Source organism: Equus quagga, chromosome 11, assembly GCF_021613505.1.
Source record: "Equus quagga isolate Etosha38 chromosome 11, UCLA_HA_Equagga_1.0, whole genome shotgun sequence".
In the NCBI taxonomy this organism is placed as follows: domain Eukaryota; kingdom Metazoa; phylum Chordata; class Mammalia; order Perissodactyla; family Equidae; genus Equus; species Equus quagga.
Window position 1 is genome coordinate 91045164 of NC_060277.1, and position 17482 is coordinate 91062645.

A 17482-nucleotide genomic window follows, 5' to 3' on the forward strand; every position below is an offset into this window, starting at 1 on the left:
GTGGGACATTTGATTTCCACTGAAAATAAATTCTTAATGGACTGAAATGCCTCTCCACTTTTTGGAGCTCTGCCAAAGCTACAGTTCCCATAGGACCTCTTCTCCCAAAGGCCCTAACTCACAGGAGGTCCACTCCGCTGTTGCCCCTGCAGATTTCCCCAGTGGCATTACTGATGGCTGGGTTTGCATGTGTTTGGCCTCGTCTCCCCAAAAAAGACCACTGGCTCCCTTGGTCAAGACTGGAGCCCTTTGCTATTGGCAACCCCTCACCTCCCAGTTCCCCACCATACACCCCTCAGGTGTGGCACAGACATGGACACACAGGCAGGTTCAGTCCAGGTCCTGTCACTAGACTCACTGGGTAGCCTTGGAAAGACCAGTCCCCCACTGTGGGCATCATTGTCCCCACCTGCACAAAGAAGCGATTGGAAAAGGTGACCCCAAAGGGCCCTCTGAACCCTGAAACTCTAGGGTTTTACAGCTCACCAACAGAGGCATCTGTTCTTGTTTCAAAACACAGTGAGACCTGGGGAAAGAATAAGCACCAGGGCTGGGCTCCCTCGTCCCCCTAGTCCCAAGCTGGCACTGACTCCTTCCCATTGCTCCTTTGGCACTACCCACTTCCTCCCGGCCACCCCCTGGCTTCACTGATCCTCCAGACTCTGCTCCACCGCCACCCTGCCCCTGGCGGCCTCCAGCTTCAAGCCCTGACAGTGCCCTGGCCCTCCCCCATCCGCTCCTCTGATCTCCAGCCCTGGCTGCCCCCCTCCCCAGCTGGCACTGCATCTTTCAGCCGCTGTCTGCCAAGCCTGGGCATCGCCCACTCTCCATGCCTGGGCACCGGGGTTTGGCTTTTGCCTCCCCAAAACTTCAAGCCTCAACACTGCCCTCGCCCACCTGCCCCCTGGGCGCCAGAGACTTGCTGACTCCTGCCGAAGTCAGCATGGTCATCCCCCTGCCTCAGGGCCAATCAGTGCCTCCAGCAACTCTGATGGCAGGGCCACTGTCGCCCTTTCGGGTCCTCAAAGGAGTCTCTCCCAGGGTGACAACTCTATTTACTCTTTGGGCAGAGATGAGGACAGCTTCACTGTATCGTCATTAGCAACAGCAAAGACCCACTGTGCTCCCTCATGAGTCTCAAAGGAGGTGGGGGCCCAGACACAGTGGGAAATCCTCAGGGGGGCCCCTGGCTGGTAGTGGGGTTTTAGAGCTCTCCATCAGGACTCTCAGCAGGAAAACTGAAGCAGACCCTCTGCCTGTGGGCCCCGAACACTGGCGGGCACTCTCCTACCCTGGGGCATCCCAGCTCCTGCCCCAGCCCTGACTTCACTGCAGGACTTGCTGCCTCATTTCACACTGCTGACTTTCCCTCTTTCTTAAAACCCCTCTCCCCCAGGGTTTTTCAGATTTCTCTTCTAGTCTTCCTTTTTCAAAATGCATTAATTATATCAGGCACATAAAAGTATCTAGATGATAGTAGAGCAAGCCTGAATGCTCATTACCCAGCTTAAGAAAGGAATCAAGGTAAGTTCTCTCCTGAATTTACCAATTATTCCCATGAGTATCATATACATTCACCACATGTGTCTGTATCCTTTTATAATATGGATATATGTTGTTCATGGTTTTCAATTCTACAGAGATGTAATCATACTGTAGTTATTCTGCTGCAAATTGCTTTTTTGCTCAACATTTTATGAGTTTTATCCACACCGATACACACAATCATTCATCCATTTTCATTGCTGTGTAGTATTCCACTGCCATGCCTGATTTATCCATTCTCCTGTTGGTGGACATTTAGGATACTTCTTATCTTGTTTTAAACTGTGAAAGTAATACATACACATATTCTCATTGTAAAATTTTTAAATAATATAGGATATTGAATAGATGATGGAAACCTCCCTCTACCTACCGCCATCTCCAAAGTAGCCTGTGTATTCTGATGTCCTTTTTCTAGGCGTTAACACGGACGTGTCCGTTTATATACAAAAATATCTTTTCTCAGCACCTCCCACCTCCAGGTCTGCACCTCTCCTCTCTCCTGATGTGCCCATCCTTCCAATTTCTCCTTTTCAGTCTCTCTCACTCCACCCTATTATCCATCACCTGCCTCCTAAATATTGAGGCTGCTCAGCTTTCCAGCTTCAGCCCTTTTATTCTCAACTCCCCTGGGCTATCTTGAGTCCCCTACCTTCCCCAGCCTGCTACACTGACCTTAAAGCTCCACCACCTCGTCCCCTGACCTCCGAGCACCTCCAGGTCCACCCCTTGGACAGTCACAGACATTTCAAACTGTCAGATTGTCCAAATTGACACTCACCAGCTCCTCCCCACCCTCTGGGAGTCTGCTCTTCTTCCTCTTCATCCCAGGCCTCCCTCTCTCTGTCCCTCCAGATCTCAGACCTGCTGTCACCCTCTGCAGTGACATCGACCCCGCCTCTTCTCCCCAGCCTCAGGCCCACCATGTCTCCTCTCGACTATCACAATTACCTCCCCAAAGGCTTTCCTGTCTCCAGCTCTGCCCCACTTCCAGCCCCTCCTCCTCTTCACCTTGTTGAGGGGAGGAGGGTTTGGGAAACCATGAAGGGATAAAAACCAAAATCCCACATAACTCCTAAAACCTTGAGTGACTCCCCCGTGTCTGCTGGATAAAATCCACACTCCCCAGGCCGGCATTCAAGGCTCATCTCTCCCTCTCTAATTCCTAGGCACAGGCTTTTGCTGAACTCAGCATTCCTCCGGGAGCTCCGTCAGCCCAGGTGTTCCAGACAGGGGTCAGGGAGAGCAGGATGGGGGCTCACTCCTGAGCCGCATGCCGAGCCCCAGCCAGCCAAGTTACCCAACCCGTGGGTGCTGTCTCCAAGTGGCTGGCTCCGGAGTCCTCCCCGACACAAGAAACAAACTGTTCTGCAGACAGTGGGGTCTGGAGGCTCCAGTTGGTAGACAAAGGACAGTGCATTATAATTATATTTTCAATTAGCTGGTCGCTTTTCTCCCACACTAGCTAACCAAGATCCAGGAAGGAAAGGCCCATCTGAATCATGAGCTTGTCTTCTCCCGCTAATGGGGTCAGACTCTGGGTGCCTTTATTGTACATAGGCTCGGAGAGAAGCAAGCACTCAGAAGAGACATTTCTTCACGGCCATGTTGGAGGCAGGGGAGGGCCAGAACCCACATCCCCCAAAACGGGGCTTTGCATGCTTCCCTCAGCCCTCAGGCCTGAAGCCTCTGACCCCTACCTACAAGGTCCAGCACACTGAACCTTGTCTAAGAGACCTGGCTGCAGGGAGCTCCTAGTCTGACAGGAAAGACCCAGTTCCTGTCCTTAGAAACTCTCACCCTGATGGCAAAATATCAGAGAATGCCTAAAATGACTTTCCTTAATCTGGGCTTTCCCGTAAAATATGGATGAGTGCTATTGTTTAATTATACTATTAATAGCGATAATAATTGGTACCGTTTATTAAGACCCACAGTGTGCCAGAGGCTGCATGAAGTTCTCTTATGCATTGTCTCATTCAAATGTCTCAAAGACCTTTTGAAGTGAGTATATTATTATCCCCATCTTATGGATAAGGTAAGTGAAGTTCAGAAAGGTTAAATAACTTGCCCAAGGTCACACAGATGGTAAGTGCTGGGGTCAGAATTGAAATGTGGAGTCTCATTCTTAATGACTCTGCTGTGCACTGCTTCTACTCTTGACTGAAATCCTTGAGGACAAATACCCCTAACTGTGCACGCTTGTCTTTCCTTATAGAGCCTAATTGCAAAAAAGACGTGGGTGAGCGGGTTCCAGGATGCTTTGGAGAAGGGTGATGGAGAAGGAAGGGAGACAGGCAGAGAAGCTCCCGGGGCCTGGGCCCCTGGCCAGAATGCACCTTTGATGGTGGGGGAGGTGCCTGATGACAAGGGCAACATTAGCGACTGTTTTGAATCATTCTTAGGACTCTGAGAATTTCTTTCTGAAACTGGGCAGTACCTTCAGGCCCTTCCAGAGACACTAGGGGCACAGCTGAGAGGCTAGGAAAGCCAAAAGCAAGGCAGGCTTGGGCCCCATTGTCTGCCATGACTGTGGGCAGAGCACTCTGCCCACACAACCCCTGGGCACAGAGGGCAATGGCTGTTTGCTCCATCTGTGCTCTGGGGGTAGAGACCTGCTTTTCCAAAGCTGAAGTGTTCTGTCTGGGACAAGTGTCCAAAGTGTACCCACGCTATAAATGTGGGTAAAGGGAGTCCAGGATTCTTCATTTCTCCCCAAATGCCCCTGCCAAGGCACTTTTCACCCTCCTTAAAATAGAATGCTTGGTCTGATTCTTTTACCCCTGTTCTGAGGCAGCTCCCATGTTGTAAGGTGCTCCATAAATCCAGAGTCAATGGATGAATACATGATTGTAACCTCAAAGACTTGGGGGAGAATTGCCTTTTTCAGAGGTCTTAAGCCATTGCAGCTACAAGTACAGGGTGCAGACTATTGTCCCAATCAGGCACTCCAAGCGACTTTTACCCACTACCCTCCCCAGCCATTGGAAGGACCGCGCTGCCCGCCTCGAGGAGACTCCCCCGCTCCCTCTGGCGGCCCAACACCTCCTTTACCTCCTGTCCCTCTATCTAAGGGACAGGCCGTCGAGTCCAGCTCTTGCCCCGCCTGGATCCGCCAACTCGGCGTTCTAGAGCGGAGATCAGGATTGAGAAGAAGCTTCCACATGGGGGCGCTGAAAGGGCGCGGGAAAGCCTGAAGCAGGGCCCCCGCGGCGTCCTCTAGGGTGGCGGAACCCAGATCGCCAGCTGGCCCGCGGCGACCCCTCGCTGGAGCCCCTCCCTCCGGCCTCCCCTCCCAGCTCCGCTTCTTTCTGTCACCCGCCGCGACACCCCTCTCCCGTTCCCGTTTGCGTTCTCGGTCAAGGTGAAGCACCTCGCAGGTGGGAGTCAGATCAGGCTCGAATCCCGCCTCTGCAGCTCCGCAGCTGGCGGCCTTCCCCGAGGCACCGAGCCTCCCCCAGCGGGCCGGTGACATGGGGCCAGTCACCCCACCTACTTTGGACGGAGTGGGCGCCCAGGAAACGTCAGCTTCCTGCCCGCAACCCGCCTTCATCTCGTGTTTCCCTCTTCTCTGTTCTCCCTCCGCTTTCCTTTTTTTTTTTTTTTTTTTAAATCCCTCCCTCCTGCGCCCTTTCTCTTCTTGGCTCCGCAATCTTAGCCAAACCGCAGCTTTTAGCAATACTGCGCGCCCACCCGGCGCCCAGGGAGCCTCGCCACGGCAGCGACCCACCCCGCGGCCAGACCGCCACCTTGCCCAGCCCACCCGGGGGCGCCCCCCGTCTCGACATCCCTCGCCCGCCCCCAGCCCACCCGGAGGCGCCCCCCGCCTCGACGTCCCTCGCCCACCCCCAGACCACCCGGGGGCGCCCCCTGCCTCGACGTCCCTCGCCCGCCCGCAGCCAACGAAGGGTCGCGCCCTGCCCCGCTCCCGTCTGCCTGGCTTCGTCCTTCCTCTGGCTGCGGAGCCCCAACCCGTCAGCCAGCAGGGCCGCGAGGACAGGGTGAGGCAGGGCGCGCGGCCAGGGCCGTGCCCGGGTGGCCGAGGGCACCGGGCGGGGCGGCGGGCCCGGCCGCCAGGTCTGCGAGCGCCAGCCCGACCGCAGCCCGAGGGCAACGCTGCAAATAGCCGCGGTTTCCAGCCAGGGCCCGGCCTCCCTCCCGGCCTTCCGGACCTTTGGGATTTTCTCTCCCTTCTTCCCGCCGCCCTCTCCTCCTGCCTCCTCCCCCCTGTGCACCCACCACATCCTGTCCCACGCGGGATGGTTCCTGCGCTGGCGCGTGGGACGTGCAGCCAGGGCCAGGAGACCAGCACCGAGGTCCAGCGTTCCAGAGGTCTAATAATCACGAAAATTAAATTAGGATTAATTGAGTGCATACTATGCGCCAGGCACTGTGCTGAGCGCTTTAAGGGTGGGAATTCACGAAATCTTTACCAACACCAGATGAGGGTCGGCTCCAATTTGCAGATGGAGAAATTGAGGTTCAAAGAGACTCCTCAGGTCCTAAGGTCACCCTGTTTGGACCTGCAAATTGGGAAACCACCTCCCCGGCCCAGAGGCCCATGCTGTTACTCTCCTCCAGCCCTGTGCAGCTTGCCCTTGTGGGCTGAGGCCTCAGTGGGAGGTAGGAAGCGACTGACTGGGGGTCCAGAATGCTGGTCTGCCACCAATTCTCAATGTAACCTACAGCAAGCCCAACCTGCCTCAGTTTCCACATCTGTAAAATGAAAGGGATGAAAAGCAAAACTCAGTTCCCATAAGGAAGAGCTTAACAATGGAAAACCGAAAATGGAATGGGAAGCGTTAAGCATCCGGCCCTGGGAAAGTGCAGTGGGAGGCTGTGTGCCCGCCTCCTGGAGTGCTGAGACAAACCCAGACCACGGAGGGCTGGGTCAGAACTGGGCTGCCGGGGAATCTGCATTTTAGCAAATGGAGGGATTCGGAAGCCATCAGGTTTGGGATCCACCAAAAAGATTCCTGGAAGGGGGTGGAGGTGGTATGTGTGTGAGGCGGGTGTCCTCCCTCAAACCTCCACACTTGCCCTCATTCATTTCTGCCTTTGCTGGCCTGGACTCAGAGTGATGGCACATTTCTTAAGGACCTACTGTGGGCTACGCACATATATGACGGCCCCACCCTCAGAGAGCTCATGGCATAATCAACTACCATACGGCAGACTGGCAGGGCTGCCCTCAGCCCAGCTGGCCCCTTTGGAAGAAATGGAGCAAAGCATCTTCTTCCAGGGGTGCACAGCCTCACAGCAGGCTGTGTAGTTTAGTGAGCAGAATGAGAGCCGGGGTTCACCTCCACACTCCCCGTCGGCAGCCACCTCTTTGCAGGAGATAGCCTGCATGACCTCTCACCTCAGCCTCTGCAGAGCTGCAAGAGACATATGTGGGAGATTTTGGAAAAGCCAGGAAAGGGGCCAATTAATTCTTGCTGGAGACAGGAATAGAGACCAAAAAGCTCTACTGAGGAGGCGACCGTTAAGCTGGACCTTTATGGATGGACGGGGGGTTGCCAGGTGGAAAGAGAAGTCCAGGCAGAGGCAACAGCCAAGGCCAAAGCATGGGGGCAGGAAGTCTCAGCCTGTTCTGGGAGCAGGTGGGGCAGTACGTCCGTGGGCAGGGAGTGGCTGCGGGGCAGACTGGGAAGGAGGCGCACCCTTCCCTTGCTCCCATCTCTATGCTGGCACATACCTAACAGAATACAGCTTCTCTGCCAACCAGAGGTCTCCTCTCCTGGAGACTGGGAGATGCTGTAAGACATGGATGGCATCTTATTCATCTCACTCAGTGGCAATAATAGTAACCACAATCATAGTTAACGGGTATTAAATATTTAACATCACCTACTGTGCTAAGTGCTCCACAGGCATTACCTCATTTCATCCTCAAACAACTTTGGAAATAAGTGCCATTATTAATCCCGTTTTACAGATGAGGATTCTGGGGTTTAGCTGGGTAAAGTAATGCACCTAAGGTCACACAGCTATTTGGTGGTGGAGCTAGAATTGGAATTCAAGTCTCTCTGACCACAAGGCCCTTGTTCTATACCAACAAATGGACAGACAGATGGATGGATGGGTGGGTGGATGGATGAGTGGGTGGAAGAGAGAGAGGAACTAAGCAAAGAAGGGCCTTGAATGCTGTGCTGGGGAGCTTGAACTTTATTCCAAGGATGGTGGGGAGACATCAAAAGGCTGTAAGCAAGGAGAAACAGGTCAGGTTGGGGCTTTAGAGAAATCAGTTTGACAACAGTGGGAAGAGAGTTTAGAGCCAATGACACTTGAGCAGGAAGCCATTCTTCTAGCAAATGCCAATTCCCACTTGTGAGAGCCTCATTTCTCTAAGCACTGTGCTATTTCTCTTAGGGCAAGAAGTATTTCTATGTACACATGGAGACTATTGACAGAGGGGAACACTGAGGAAGGGGGACTCAGTGACGGGAAAGAGAGACAAGTGGTAGAATGCTGGCTAAGCTCTGGGGAGCAGAGCCCCAGGAAGGGAGGAGCCATAGAGTCAGTCTGCCTCCCCATTTCCGAGATGACAAGGCCCCCTCGGCTCCCAGCCAGGGCACACACTGCCCCATTGTGCACCTGGCACCGGAAGGAATGCAGCCAAAAGTGAGGCGGGTGTTGCATCAGAGTGCTAAGCCCTGGGATCAAGTGCTGGCCGGCAGCAGTGAAGGAATACGCAGGGTACCCGGGAGGACAGAGAACGGTGGAGCTTCCCCCACCTACACGAGAGGAGCCCAAGAGAGGTCCGCCCTGCAGGAGGCAGGCGTCTTCAGGCTGAGAGGGGCTCCCCGAGGGTCCCAGGACACAGCAGAGCTCACCATGCTGCTCTCCCTCACCCTGCTTCTCCTGATGGGGCTGTCTACGTGCGCCGTGGCAGGTGATGAGGAGCTGACACTCAGCGCCGAAGCAGGGTCCTGGGTAACCGTGACCCTGGAGGTACTTTTGGGGAGAGGCTCTGCCCAGAGCAGGGGATGACCCATGGTGGAGGGGGCAGAAGATCCCCTCCATGGCTGCCGGGAGAGCAGGTTGTACACTGCAAGGCAGGTTGTCTGATTCCCCTCAGTGCGTAGGTTCAAGGCCATGGCACTTGGCCTGGCTGACCTCCAAAGGGGCACCCGCACATGGGAGTCACAGTGTGTGTGTGCGTGTGTGTGTTTTATTTAACAAACATTTAACACATGCTATGTTTCTGACACTGTCCTAAATGCTTTATAAATATTAACCCATTTAATCTTCATATCAACCTTATGGGAAAGGTACAATTATTATTCCCATTTCACAGATGAGGAAACTGAGGCACAGAGAAGTCAAGTAGTTTGTCCAAGGTTACACAGCTTTAAAAGCACAAGTGCACACCTTGCCCAAGGTCTGATTCTGTGTTTCTGTGCATCGAGGAGATTTTCCAGAATTTCCTTTCAAGGGGATCACCTTGGGGCAGGATCACTGTTTTATCACACATGTAGAAACTTTTGTTTCCTGACAAGTACTGGTTTGATTGCCGGCCTCTTCTACTAAACTGAGTGCTGTCACTGGGGAGAAATCTAAACTTTAGAGCATGGCATCTGTGCCCCACCCCATCTGATCAGGGAGAAAAGGATCCTGACCTCAGGGAGCTCCCAATCTGACAGGGGGCAGACAAACAGGACCAGTGACAAGGAAGGCCTGCAGGAAGGCAGACAGACAAGGCCGAGCCTGGCTCCTTCCGGTCCTGGGAGGTGAGGACACAGGAAGAGCCATCAGATGAATAGCCATTTGTGGCGAGTTTTCTTCCTGGTTTGTCTGAACATGGAAATGTGTGCAGTTGAGAAGACGGCAGGCTGGGGAGACCCAGGTTCAACTCTCTGCTTCTCCACTGACTCCATGTGACCTTGGGAAGATCACTGATGCTCCCTGGACATCAGTTTCCTCACCTGCAAAATGGGGGGAGAGGGAACATGATCCCCCGCGTTCTTTCAAGCTTTGAGATGCTTTACGGGGTCCGTGCCAAACTCAGGGGACCTGGCCCAGGCACAGGGAAGCCGAGCTGTGTGACGGGGAGCTTGCTACACAGCCACACGGGAAACATCATCAATTTCAACTAGAGCTGCGGCTGGGTCTAATGCTTATTCTCCTTTCACTCTCATTTAGCATCCCTCTGCTTCCCGAGACACAGGGCATGACTAACACGAGTGAGGTGATGGAAGGAATGGTGGCACTGTCAGGGATGATCTGATTAATGCCCCAGATCTCAGGGATCCCCACCTGCAGTCACCCCTGGAGCTGTGGACTTGGGGTCACTGGATAAGGAGGGCTTCAGGTTGGGGCAGGAGTCCTTCCTGAGTGAAAGGGAATGAAGTCTTCTAAGGGGCCCCCAGAAACCCAGTGGGTAGGAGAAAAGGTGAGTCTTATTTAATTTATAAATAACCGTTCTTTCTAGCTTGCATTTGAAAGCTACCTTTTACCAAGGCAAAGTGGTTTTCATGAGCTTTTCAGAAATAGGTCCAAATCTCCAAGGAGACTTTCTCGTTCCTGACCAGGCTGGGTGACTCCAGCCCGAGACAGCTGCCCTAGCCATTGATCTCCTGGAGAGGAGACAGATTGGAAGTGACTGAATTAGTCCAAGGCTTAGAAAACAATCTACTCCTGATCCCAAAAGTTGGGACAAGACGGGCTATGAGAGGCAAAGGGGTTTCCACTGTACCCCAGCCAGGCCTCTGGAGCTCAGCACCGCCCCTGGGGAAACTGGGGATGGAAGGACAAACCCCTGATCCAACACCAGCTCCCAGCCTCCGGGCAGGCGGCTTGTGTTACTCTAGGACTCTGTGCGCCTGTCCTCAGTCTTCCTGGAAAAGGAGACCCCATCCTTTTCCCTATCCCCAGACTGCCAGAGCAAGGGCCTTCATTGAGCATATGTATCCCACAGATGCTGAGCTCCTGTGTGTACCAGACGCTATGCCAGGCACAGAGATAGAGAGATGTGAAGACAGTCTAATGAATGTCACTTACCGTACTCTTCCCACGACAGAGCCTCTCTCTTTCAGCAGAGCTGAGCAGGCCCTTCTTCAGGGGCTCCAGTTAAGGCCAGAGAGGAAGAGGACTCTGGCCAAAGTCACAGAGGCTAATGGAAGCATGAGTGCTTAAACCCACAGCCCTTGGTCCAGAACATGTTCCCCGTGGGAGGCCCAGGCTCTAGGGAAGGGTAAATCTGGGACAATGAGGGGAGTGTGGGGGAAGAGGAGTGAGACCAGAGTCAGAGTGGGGTTAGAGGAGTAGCTGTCCCACCTTGCCTGCTGGGTGCCCACCCTAAGTCCATTACCTGCCCCCTCCTTGTCTATGTTAGAGACATTTCCTAAGATGGAGCAGAGCCCATGCTCTGGAGTCAGACTTCCCGAGTTTGAATCTTGGCTCTCTTACTTCCTGTGTGACCTTGGACAAGTCATCTAACCTCCATAAGCCTCAGTTTCCCCACCTGGAAAATGATGATAAATCACAATCCCTACTTTACAAGGTGGTTGTGAAGAGTAAATGAGATCATGATGTAGTGTTTGAGCCTCTGAGCCAGATGACCTGGCTTCAGGTTCTGGCTCCATCTCTCACTTCCTAGCTGGTGAGCTCAGACAAATTATTTAATCTCTCTGTGCCTCAGTGTTTCATCTGTAAAATGGTGACAGTTATAGTATTTACTTCACAGGGTTTTGGTAATGATTAAATGAGTTAATATATTCATGTGCTTCGAACAGTGCCAAGAACATCGTAGGTGAAATTTAGCTATTATTATTATGCACAGTATTGTGTAAAATATGTAAAAGAACCCAGTACCACCACACGTGTTATTGAGATTGTTATTGCTCAGGCTGCCCTGTCTCCTTGCCAACCTCCCCCCAACTCTAACTCTAATGAACTCTCTGCTTCTTCAGGAAGGCGTCATTCCCAGCATTCAGCTCCAGCTTCAGGAGGTGAAGAGGGGCAAAGCCAGGCAGTTCTTTGGGCTGATGGGGAAGCGGGTGGGAGGTGAGTTCTTTGGGCTGATGGGGAGGCAGGCGGTCACCCAGCAATGAGTGGTTCTGAGTGGGTTCTGTTATAACAAGCAGGGGCCCTAGCTTAAAGCCCAGGATCCAGGGTCCATTACTCTAGTCTGGTATGGGTTGCCCACGCAATGGGGTGGGGTAGTGCCCATATAGATTATCATCCAAACCAGTACACTCAGAGAGTGTTAATTACACCAGGCAACAGCTATAAACCAGGCTGTCTCTAGCATATGGAGAGTATGGTCACCCTAAAGGTGCTGGCCGGTGCTTTGCACCCTGGCTGGTGCCCTTGCCTTCGATACTATGGACTACTTTGAAGAGCAGTGGTGAAGCTAGAGATCAGCATCTAGATGTGAGCAAAGCCAGGGGCCAAGCTTTCTAGTGGACTCTGGCTCACATAGAATTATTACAATGAACCTCTGTTCCCTGAGGGCACTCTCAGTGCGGTAGTCACGTCCTAGGGGTTCAAGGAGACAGAGCAGCTTGGGGCAGAGAACAGTGTTCTCTTTTCTTATTGTCAACATTACATATATTTTTAAGTGGTGTTGGTGAGGGTATGAAGAAACTGGTGCTTTAATACACTGTCTATTTAGAGGACATGTTGGCAATATCCATCCCAGTTGGAAATACACATACCTTTTCACCACGAGCCTCACTTCAGAGAATTTATCAAATAGAAATGCTATTGACACATAAGCCCTGAGACAGTTGGACCAGAGTGTTCATTGCCAACTTGCTTATAAAGGTAAGAATTTGGAAACAACATAGAAATATCAGTACAGAATGATCAAAATATATTAGACACATCCATAGACTTTGTGGCCATTAAGGATGAGGCAGATCTGTGGAAAGATATGGAAAGATTTCCAAGATATTGGTTAAGTGGAAAAAGCAACTTATAAACAATATGTATGATAGGAGCCTACTTGTTTAAAAGAAAACTACATACTTACACATATATATATATATGCAAATACATAGGGAAAATCCTGGAAGGATAAATATCAAACTGTCAACAGGGGTTACATTTAGAATAGGAAGTGGAAGTGAGGGAGGGAGAGTAAAGACGAACTTTAATTTTTACTGTACTTCTATATTACTTGATTCTTTTTATAGTGGGCATGTATTCAAGGACTGCTTTTGTAATTAAAAAAAACAGAGAAAACCAACCTGTGACCAAACACTTTTGGCCTTAGTTTCCTCCTCCACAAAACAAGCTTTGGACTGGGCCATTGCAGAGCTTTCTTCCAAATCCAACAACCCATGAGAAGCAGGGATGTGGGTATAAGAGAAATATTTCTTGAGCACCTACTATGCTCTCATCTGATTAGATCTCACAACAACATCCCATTTATCACCAGTAGGGAAACGAAGGTTCAGATTTTAAAGTACTTAACGAAGGTTAACCTTCGTTAACCTCAGGTGCCAATCACCCCAAAGTCTGTGCACTTCCCACTACTCCACACCGCCTCCTACCAGGAGCAGCTGAGTGGCTCAGCCACATGAGGACAAAGGGGAGTGACTGGAGTTTCCCTGAAGACCCACAAAGGCACCAAATCCCAAAGAGCCTTGAGCCCTTCCCATCTCACCATGCCCCTGGGGAAAGCCATACGGTCCTCATTCCTTCTTTCCTTCCCCCAGGAGTACCTCCCATCCAGCCAGGGAGAAGAACGGGTAAGTGTTGTTCAGACCTTCCCCTCAGCATGCTCCCTGGGGAGTACCGAGTTGTCTTGGCCACTAACAAGTCAGGGAAGTGAGAAAAGATGTGGTGTCCAGGGGCACACCAGGCTGGCATTGCAGAGGGTGGGGCCAGTGTGGTTTGGCCACATGCCAGGCTTCCGGGTTGTTGCCTGAGGGCAGTGGTCTATGATGCCCAGGGAGTAGCTGCAGAGATAAGGAGGAAATGGGGATGAATCTGCTTCTGCCAAAGGTTCAAGATTACCTCAGGTCTAAAGCATGGTTTGAGAAAAACTAATCAATCCATTTCCCACACTGCATCTGAAAAGATCTTTTTAAGGTTTGCTTTTTAGTCAAAGCCCCAGTACGTAGTTGTATATCCTAGTTGTAGGTCCTTCTACTGCTTCTATGTGGGAAGCCACCTCAGCATGGCTTCATGAGCCGTGTGTAGGTCTGTGCCCAGGATCCAAACCGGCTAACCCTGGGCCACCAAAGCAGAGCGCGTGAACTTAACCACTATGCCACCGGCCCAACCCATGGAAGGATCTTAAAAGTGCAAATCTGAGTAGCCAGTACCTTGCCCAAAATCTTTCAGTGAAAAGATAAAATCAAAACAAACAACCTTTACCCACCACCCCTCAGTGCCCTCAGGATCAAGTCCAAGGCCTGAACGTGACTCCAGCATCCTCTGGGGCTGCTCTCGCTGACTTGACTCCCAGCCCCATCTCTCCTTCCCTGCCTGCCTGCCTTACCCAGATGGAGCTCGTCTCCACGGCCTGGGCACAATGCTGTCCTTGGCATATTGCACTGCACTGTACTGCTGGGTCACACAGCTGGTGTCCCTAGACTGGAAACTCCTCATGAGCAGGTACTAGGTCTGCCATCTCCTTTGTATCCCCAACACCCAGCAGTTTCTATTAGAGGTACCCACTATGTGTTCATGAAAGCAAGGGCAGAAGGGAAGGAGAATGGAGGAGAAAGAGGAAGGAATCAATGAATGAATCAGTGAACAAATGAACCAATCCATAGTTTTTCCTCAACTCCCAAGATGATTAAGAAACGACTCCATTTACAACGCCCCAGCTCCGGCCCTGTCCCTGCCCTTCCTGTTCCCAAAGCAGCCTTCCTCTGCTGCACTCTGTCTTTCTTCTCTGTCTCTTCTCTCTCTATCACCAGGGAATCAGCGAGGACAAGTGGTCCCAGACCTCCTGGGCAAGGGAAGACCATCTACAGAAGGTAAGTGAGAGCCTCTAGTGGATTGCAAGGTATCATAGGAAAGGGGCCAGATACTTTGCTGCCAGTCTCCATAGTGGGGGCCATGCAGCTGGACAGACAGAACAGGCTCCCCACAAGCCATTAGGCAGAGGCCACAGAGAAGAGAGCAGTTGAGGGGCAGGGAAGTGGTCCCTCTGATGATCCAGGAGGGGCCAGCTGACGCCACAGAGAATGGTGTGTAGTTTTTCCGACCCTGGCACATACTCCTTATTCCCTCACTAATCACTGATTGTTAAAAGAGTCATGCCTTTAGTCTTAAGATATTTTCTGTCTTTAATAACTGTAAATAAGTGCAAATCACCCAGGTGAGTAATAAGCTAAGCAGGTATCAGCTAACACCTTCTGGCAGGGGCCACAACCCCAAGAAGGCCCAACTATATGCTCAATAAATGGATGAACAGGCATGAAAGTAGATAAGTGAATCAGGCTGAGGGAAAGATCAATAGTTCAAGCCACCCAGCACATGAGGAAGGGTAGGGGGCGTCCCAGCTGGAAAGATGCTGAGCTCCAGTTTGCCTTCCCTAGTGCCTGACCTCTCCCCCAAGAGCTGCAGACTTCTGGACCCCTCTCTAGCTTCCCTGATGAACACCTGCTCCTTCCAACACAGGCTCTTCCCATAAAGATGGGAAAGTCCTCTATTTTCCCCCGAGATTTTTTCTAAGTGTCTGAGCCATTCCATTCAAAGGGCCATCAAAGTCATCCTAATACAAAATAGAAATGAATGCCCTCCGTGCAGTGTGGGCGGGAATCTTAAAGTCATCATTTTTCAGGGATGGAACACACCTTGCCCAAAGTCATGCAGTGAGCTAATAACAGAGCCAAGACTAAAAGCTGTGCCTACTGTTTCCCAATCCACGGCACTTTCCACGTCCCCAGGAGGGCATTTGGGATTGTGAATACAGGATTACCACTTCCCTTCCTTTAGAGAGGAAAACAGGGTTGGCTCGTTCCTGCTCTGGAGGCATTGACGATTGAGTAACAGCAGATACAGCACATGAACCTTCAATTTGATTGCCCAAGATATCTATAGCCGGAGAAACATGACTTAGGGACCTGGAGGGCCTCCATGGGTGGAGGAGACAGACAAGACTCCCCTAACCACCGTCCAGGTACAGAACTCTTCCCAGGAAGAGAGGACGAGGACCACGGGTCAGAGTGAGAGCCCCTACCGCACGTTTCCCAGTGGATGAAACCCCCTTTCTCCCTACCTGGACATTACAGCCGACCAGCCAGCCAGGCCAACCCTCTTCTCCGTGTTTCCTGTGCGTCCAACCTGGCCCTCTGAACTCACTGGGGTTCCCTCCAGGACTCTCAGTCTCAAGCAACGGTTGTGCATAAATATACTGTTCTCACAGTCGCAAACTGGAGTGATCTCTCCCTCAGCACTCAGAGCTCGCCTTTGACTACAGAGCAGGGTTGTCTCTCACCCAGTTCTTTGTCTTCTGTGCCCAGAACACAGTAGGGGCTCAATAAATGAATGAACAGTGAATGGCTTCTTCTCTGGTACAGGGCAGAGGGCAAGAATGTGGCCTGGCATGTCAGCAGGCCAGGAGGCCTTTTCCAGAATTGCAAAGGGAAATACTAAACAGCCTGGTCTCCACTCTCAGGTGGGAAAACAGGCTTGGGACACAGGTAAGGACAACAGCCCAGCCTGAAAACACTCTCCCTACCCGCAGCCAGGATCTCAAGGACCCAAACCCAGTGTCTTCTGACGTGGAGAAGAATCGGGTCCCAGGCCCTTCATCAATTCTCATGTATAAGGCGGCCCTTCGATTAACGGCTTTGCTTCTGGGACACAGGTGTCAGTCACTCCCTAAGCACCACTCGCCCTGAGCACCCACAGGAGCTGTTCCCACCCTCAGGGAGCCCAGTCTGATAGGGAGGCCACCGTCCCTGCCCCAGGGGTTTATGGGCAGGCAGGACACAGAGGCCCCCCAGATGCGTAGAAAGTGGCACATCAGCCAGAATGAAACTAGCGGGCAAACTTAGGTAAGAAGCATCGAGGTGCTGAACAAAGGACTGAGTTGGGAGCTGTGTGGGTTCATTAATTCACCAGGCTACAGAACATGTAGCTTCCCTGCGCCCCTCTCCAAAAAGAAGGAAACGCCTTCTAAGTTTTTTGGGGCAACTGATTCTTGGGGGCAGGGAGTGGCTAAGCTGTTTAAAAGGAGGGGAAGAAGGCATGGGTGGAGAGGGCAGACCCTTCATCTGGGTGCTAAGGAGTTTTAGCAGAGGCCTCTAAGGAGAGGCCAAATAGTGTCAGCACAACCAGCAAGGTTCTTCTATTTGACCTGTAGTGCAAGTCTCTGTCCTAAGACTGACGGTTCATCCTGAGCCCTGAATAAACCTCAAGCCTCTCTTCTCCATTCTCACCCCTTATCCATGCCTAGTGAGAAACATGGGGGTGGGAGACGGTACAACTCTTCGCCACTACCACAGAATTTCCCAGTTAGCGTATTTCTCATTCCATCCACTCCTAACCTCTAACCCATTAGCATGCCCATTGTCTTCCCCACCTCACCGCACCCAGTGCTGTGATCTGAAGAGGTGGTTCACTGTAATAATCCAACTTGAAGGATCAGCAGAGGATTGAAGATTTTATTCTTGTGTTTGAAGTTTGGGACACTTAAGAAAAACTGAAGTCAGGGGCCGGCCCGGTGGCACAGCGATTAAGTGTGCACGTTCTGCTTCAGTGGCCTGGGGTTCGCCGGTTCAGATCCCGGGTGCGGACATGGCACCACTTGGCACACCATGCTGGGTAGGCGTCCCACATATAAAGAAGAGGAAGATGAGCACAGATGTTAGCTCAGGGCGTCTTCCTCAGCAAAAAGAGGGGGATTGGCGGCAGTTAGCTCAGGGGTAATCTTCCTCAAAATAAATAAATAAGTAAATAAGAAAAACTGAAGTCACCAAATATTTCATGAGTTTCCTCTATGTGCTGGCACTTCACTAGGAACTCA

At 51.8% G+C, this 17482-nt stretch overlaps 1 protein-coding gene across 6 annotated transcripts; it reads left to right on the forward strand.

Annotated features, from left to right (window-relative positions):
* The first annotated feature begins 8094 nt into the window (after window positions 1-8094).
* TAC4 (tachykinin precursor 4) lies at window positions 8095-17249 on the forward strand. 6 transcript variants are annotated; one of them, XM_046675450.1, is made up of 5 exons: window positions 8095-8499; window positions 11460-11553; window positions 13212-13244; window positions 14424-14483; window positions 15744-17249. In XM_046675450.1, exons 1-5 carry the CDS (start codon window positions 8158-8160, stop codon window positions 15923-15925), a joined length of 711 nt encoding a protein of 236 aa, XP_046531406.1. In that variant the 5' UTR covers window positions 8095-8157; the 3' UTR covers window positions 15926-17249. The 6 variants fall into 6 exon arrangements, with proteins under 6 accessions (XP_046531406.1, XP_046531407.1, XP_046531408.1 ...); XM_046675451.1 differs by having other exon boundaries at window positions 8095-8481; XM_046675452.1 differs by having other exon boundaries at window positions 8095-8440; window positions 11460-11498.
* The last annotated feature ends 233 nt before the right edge of the window (window positions 17250-17482 follow it).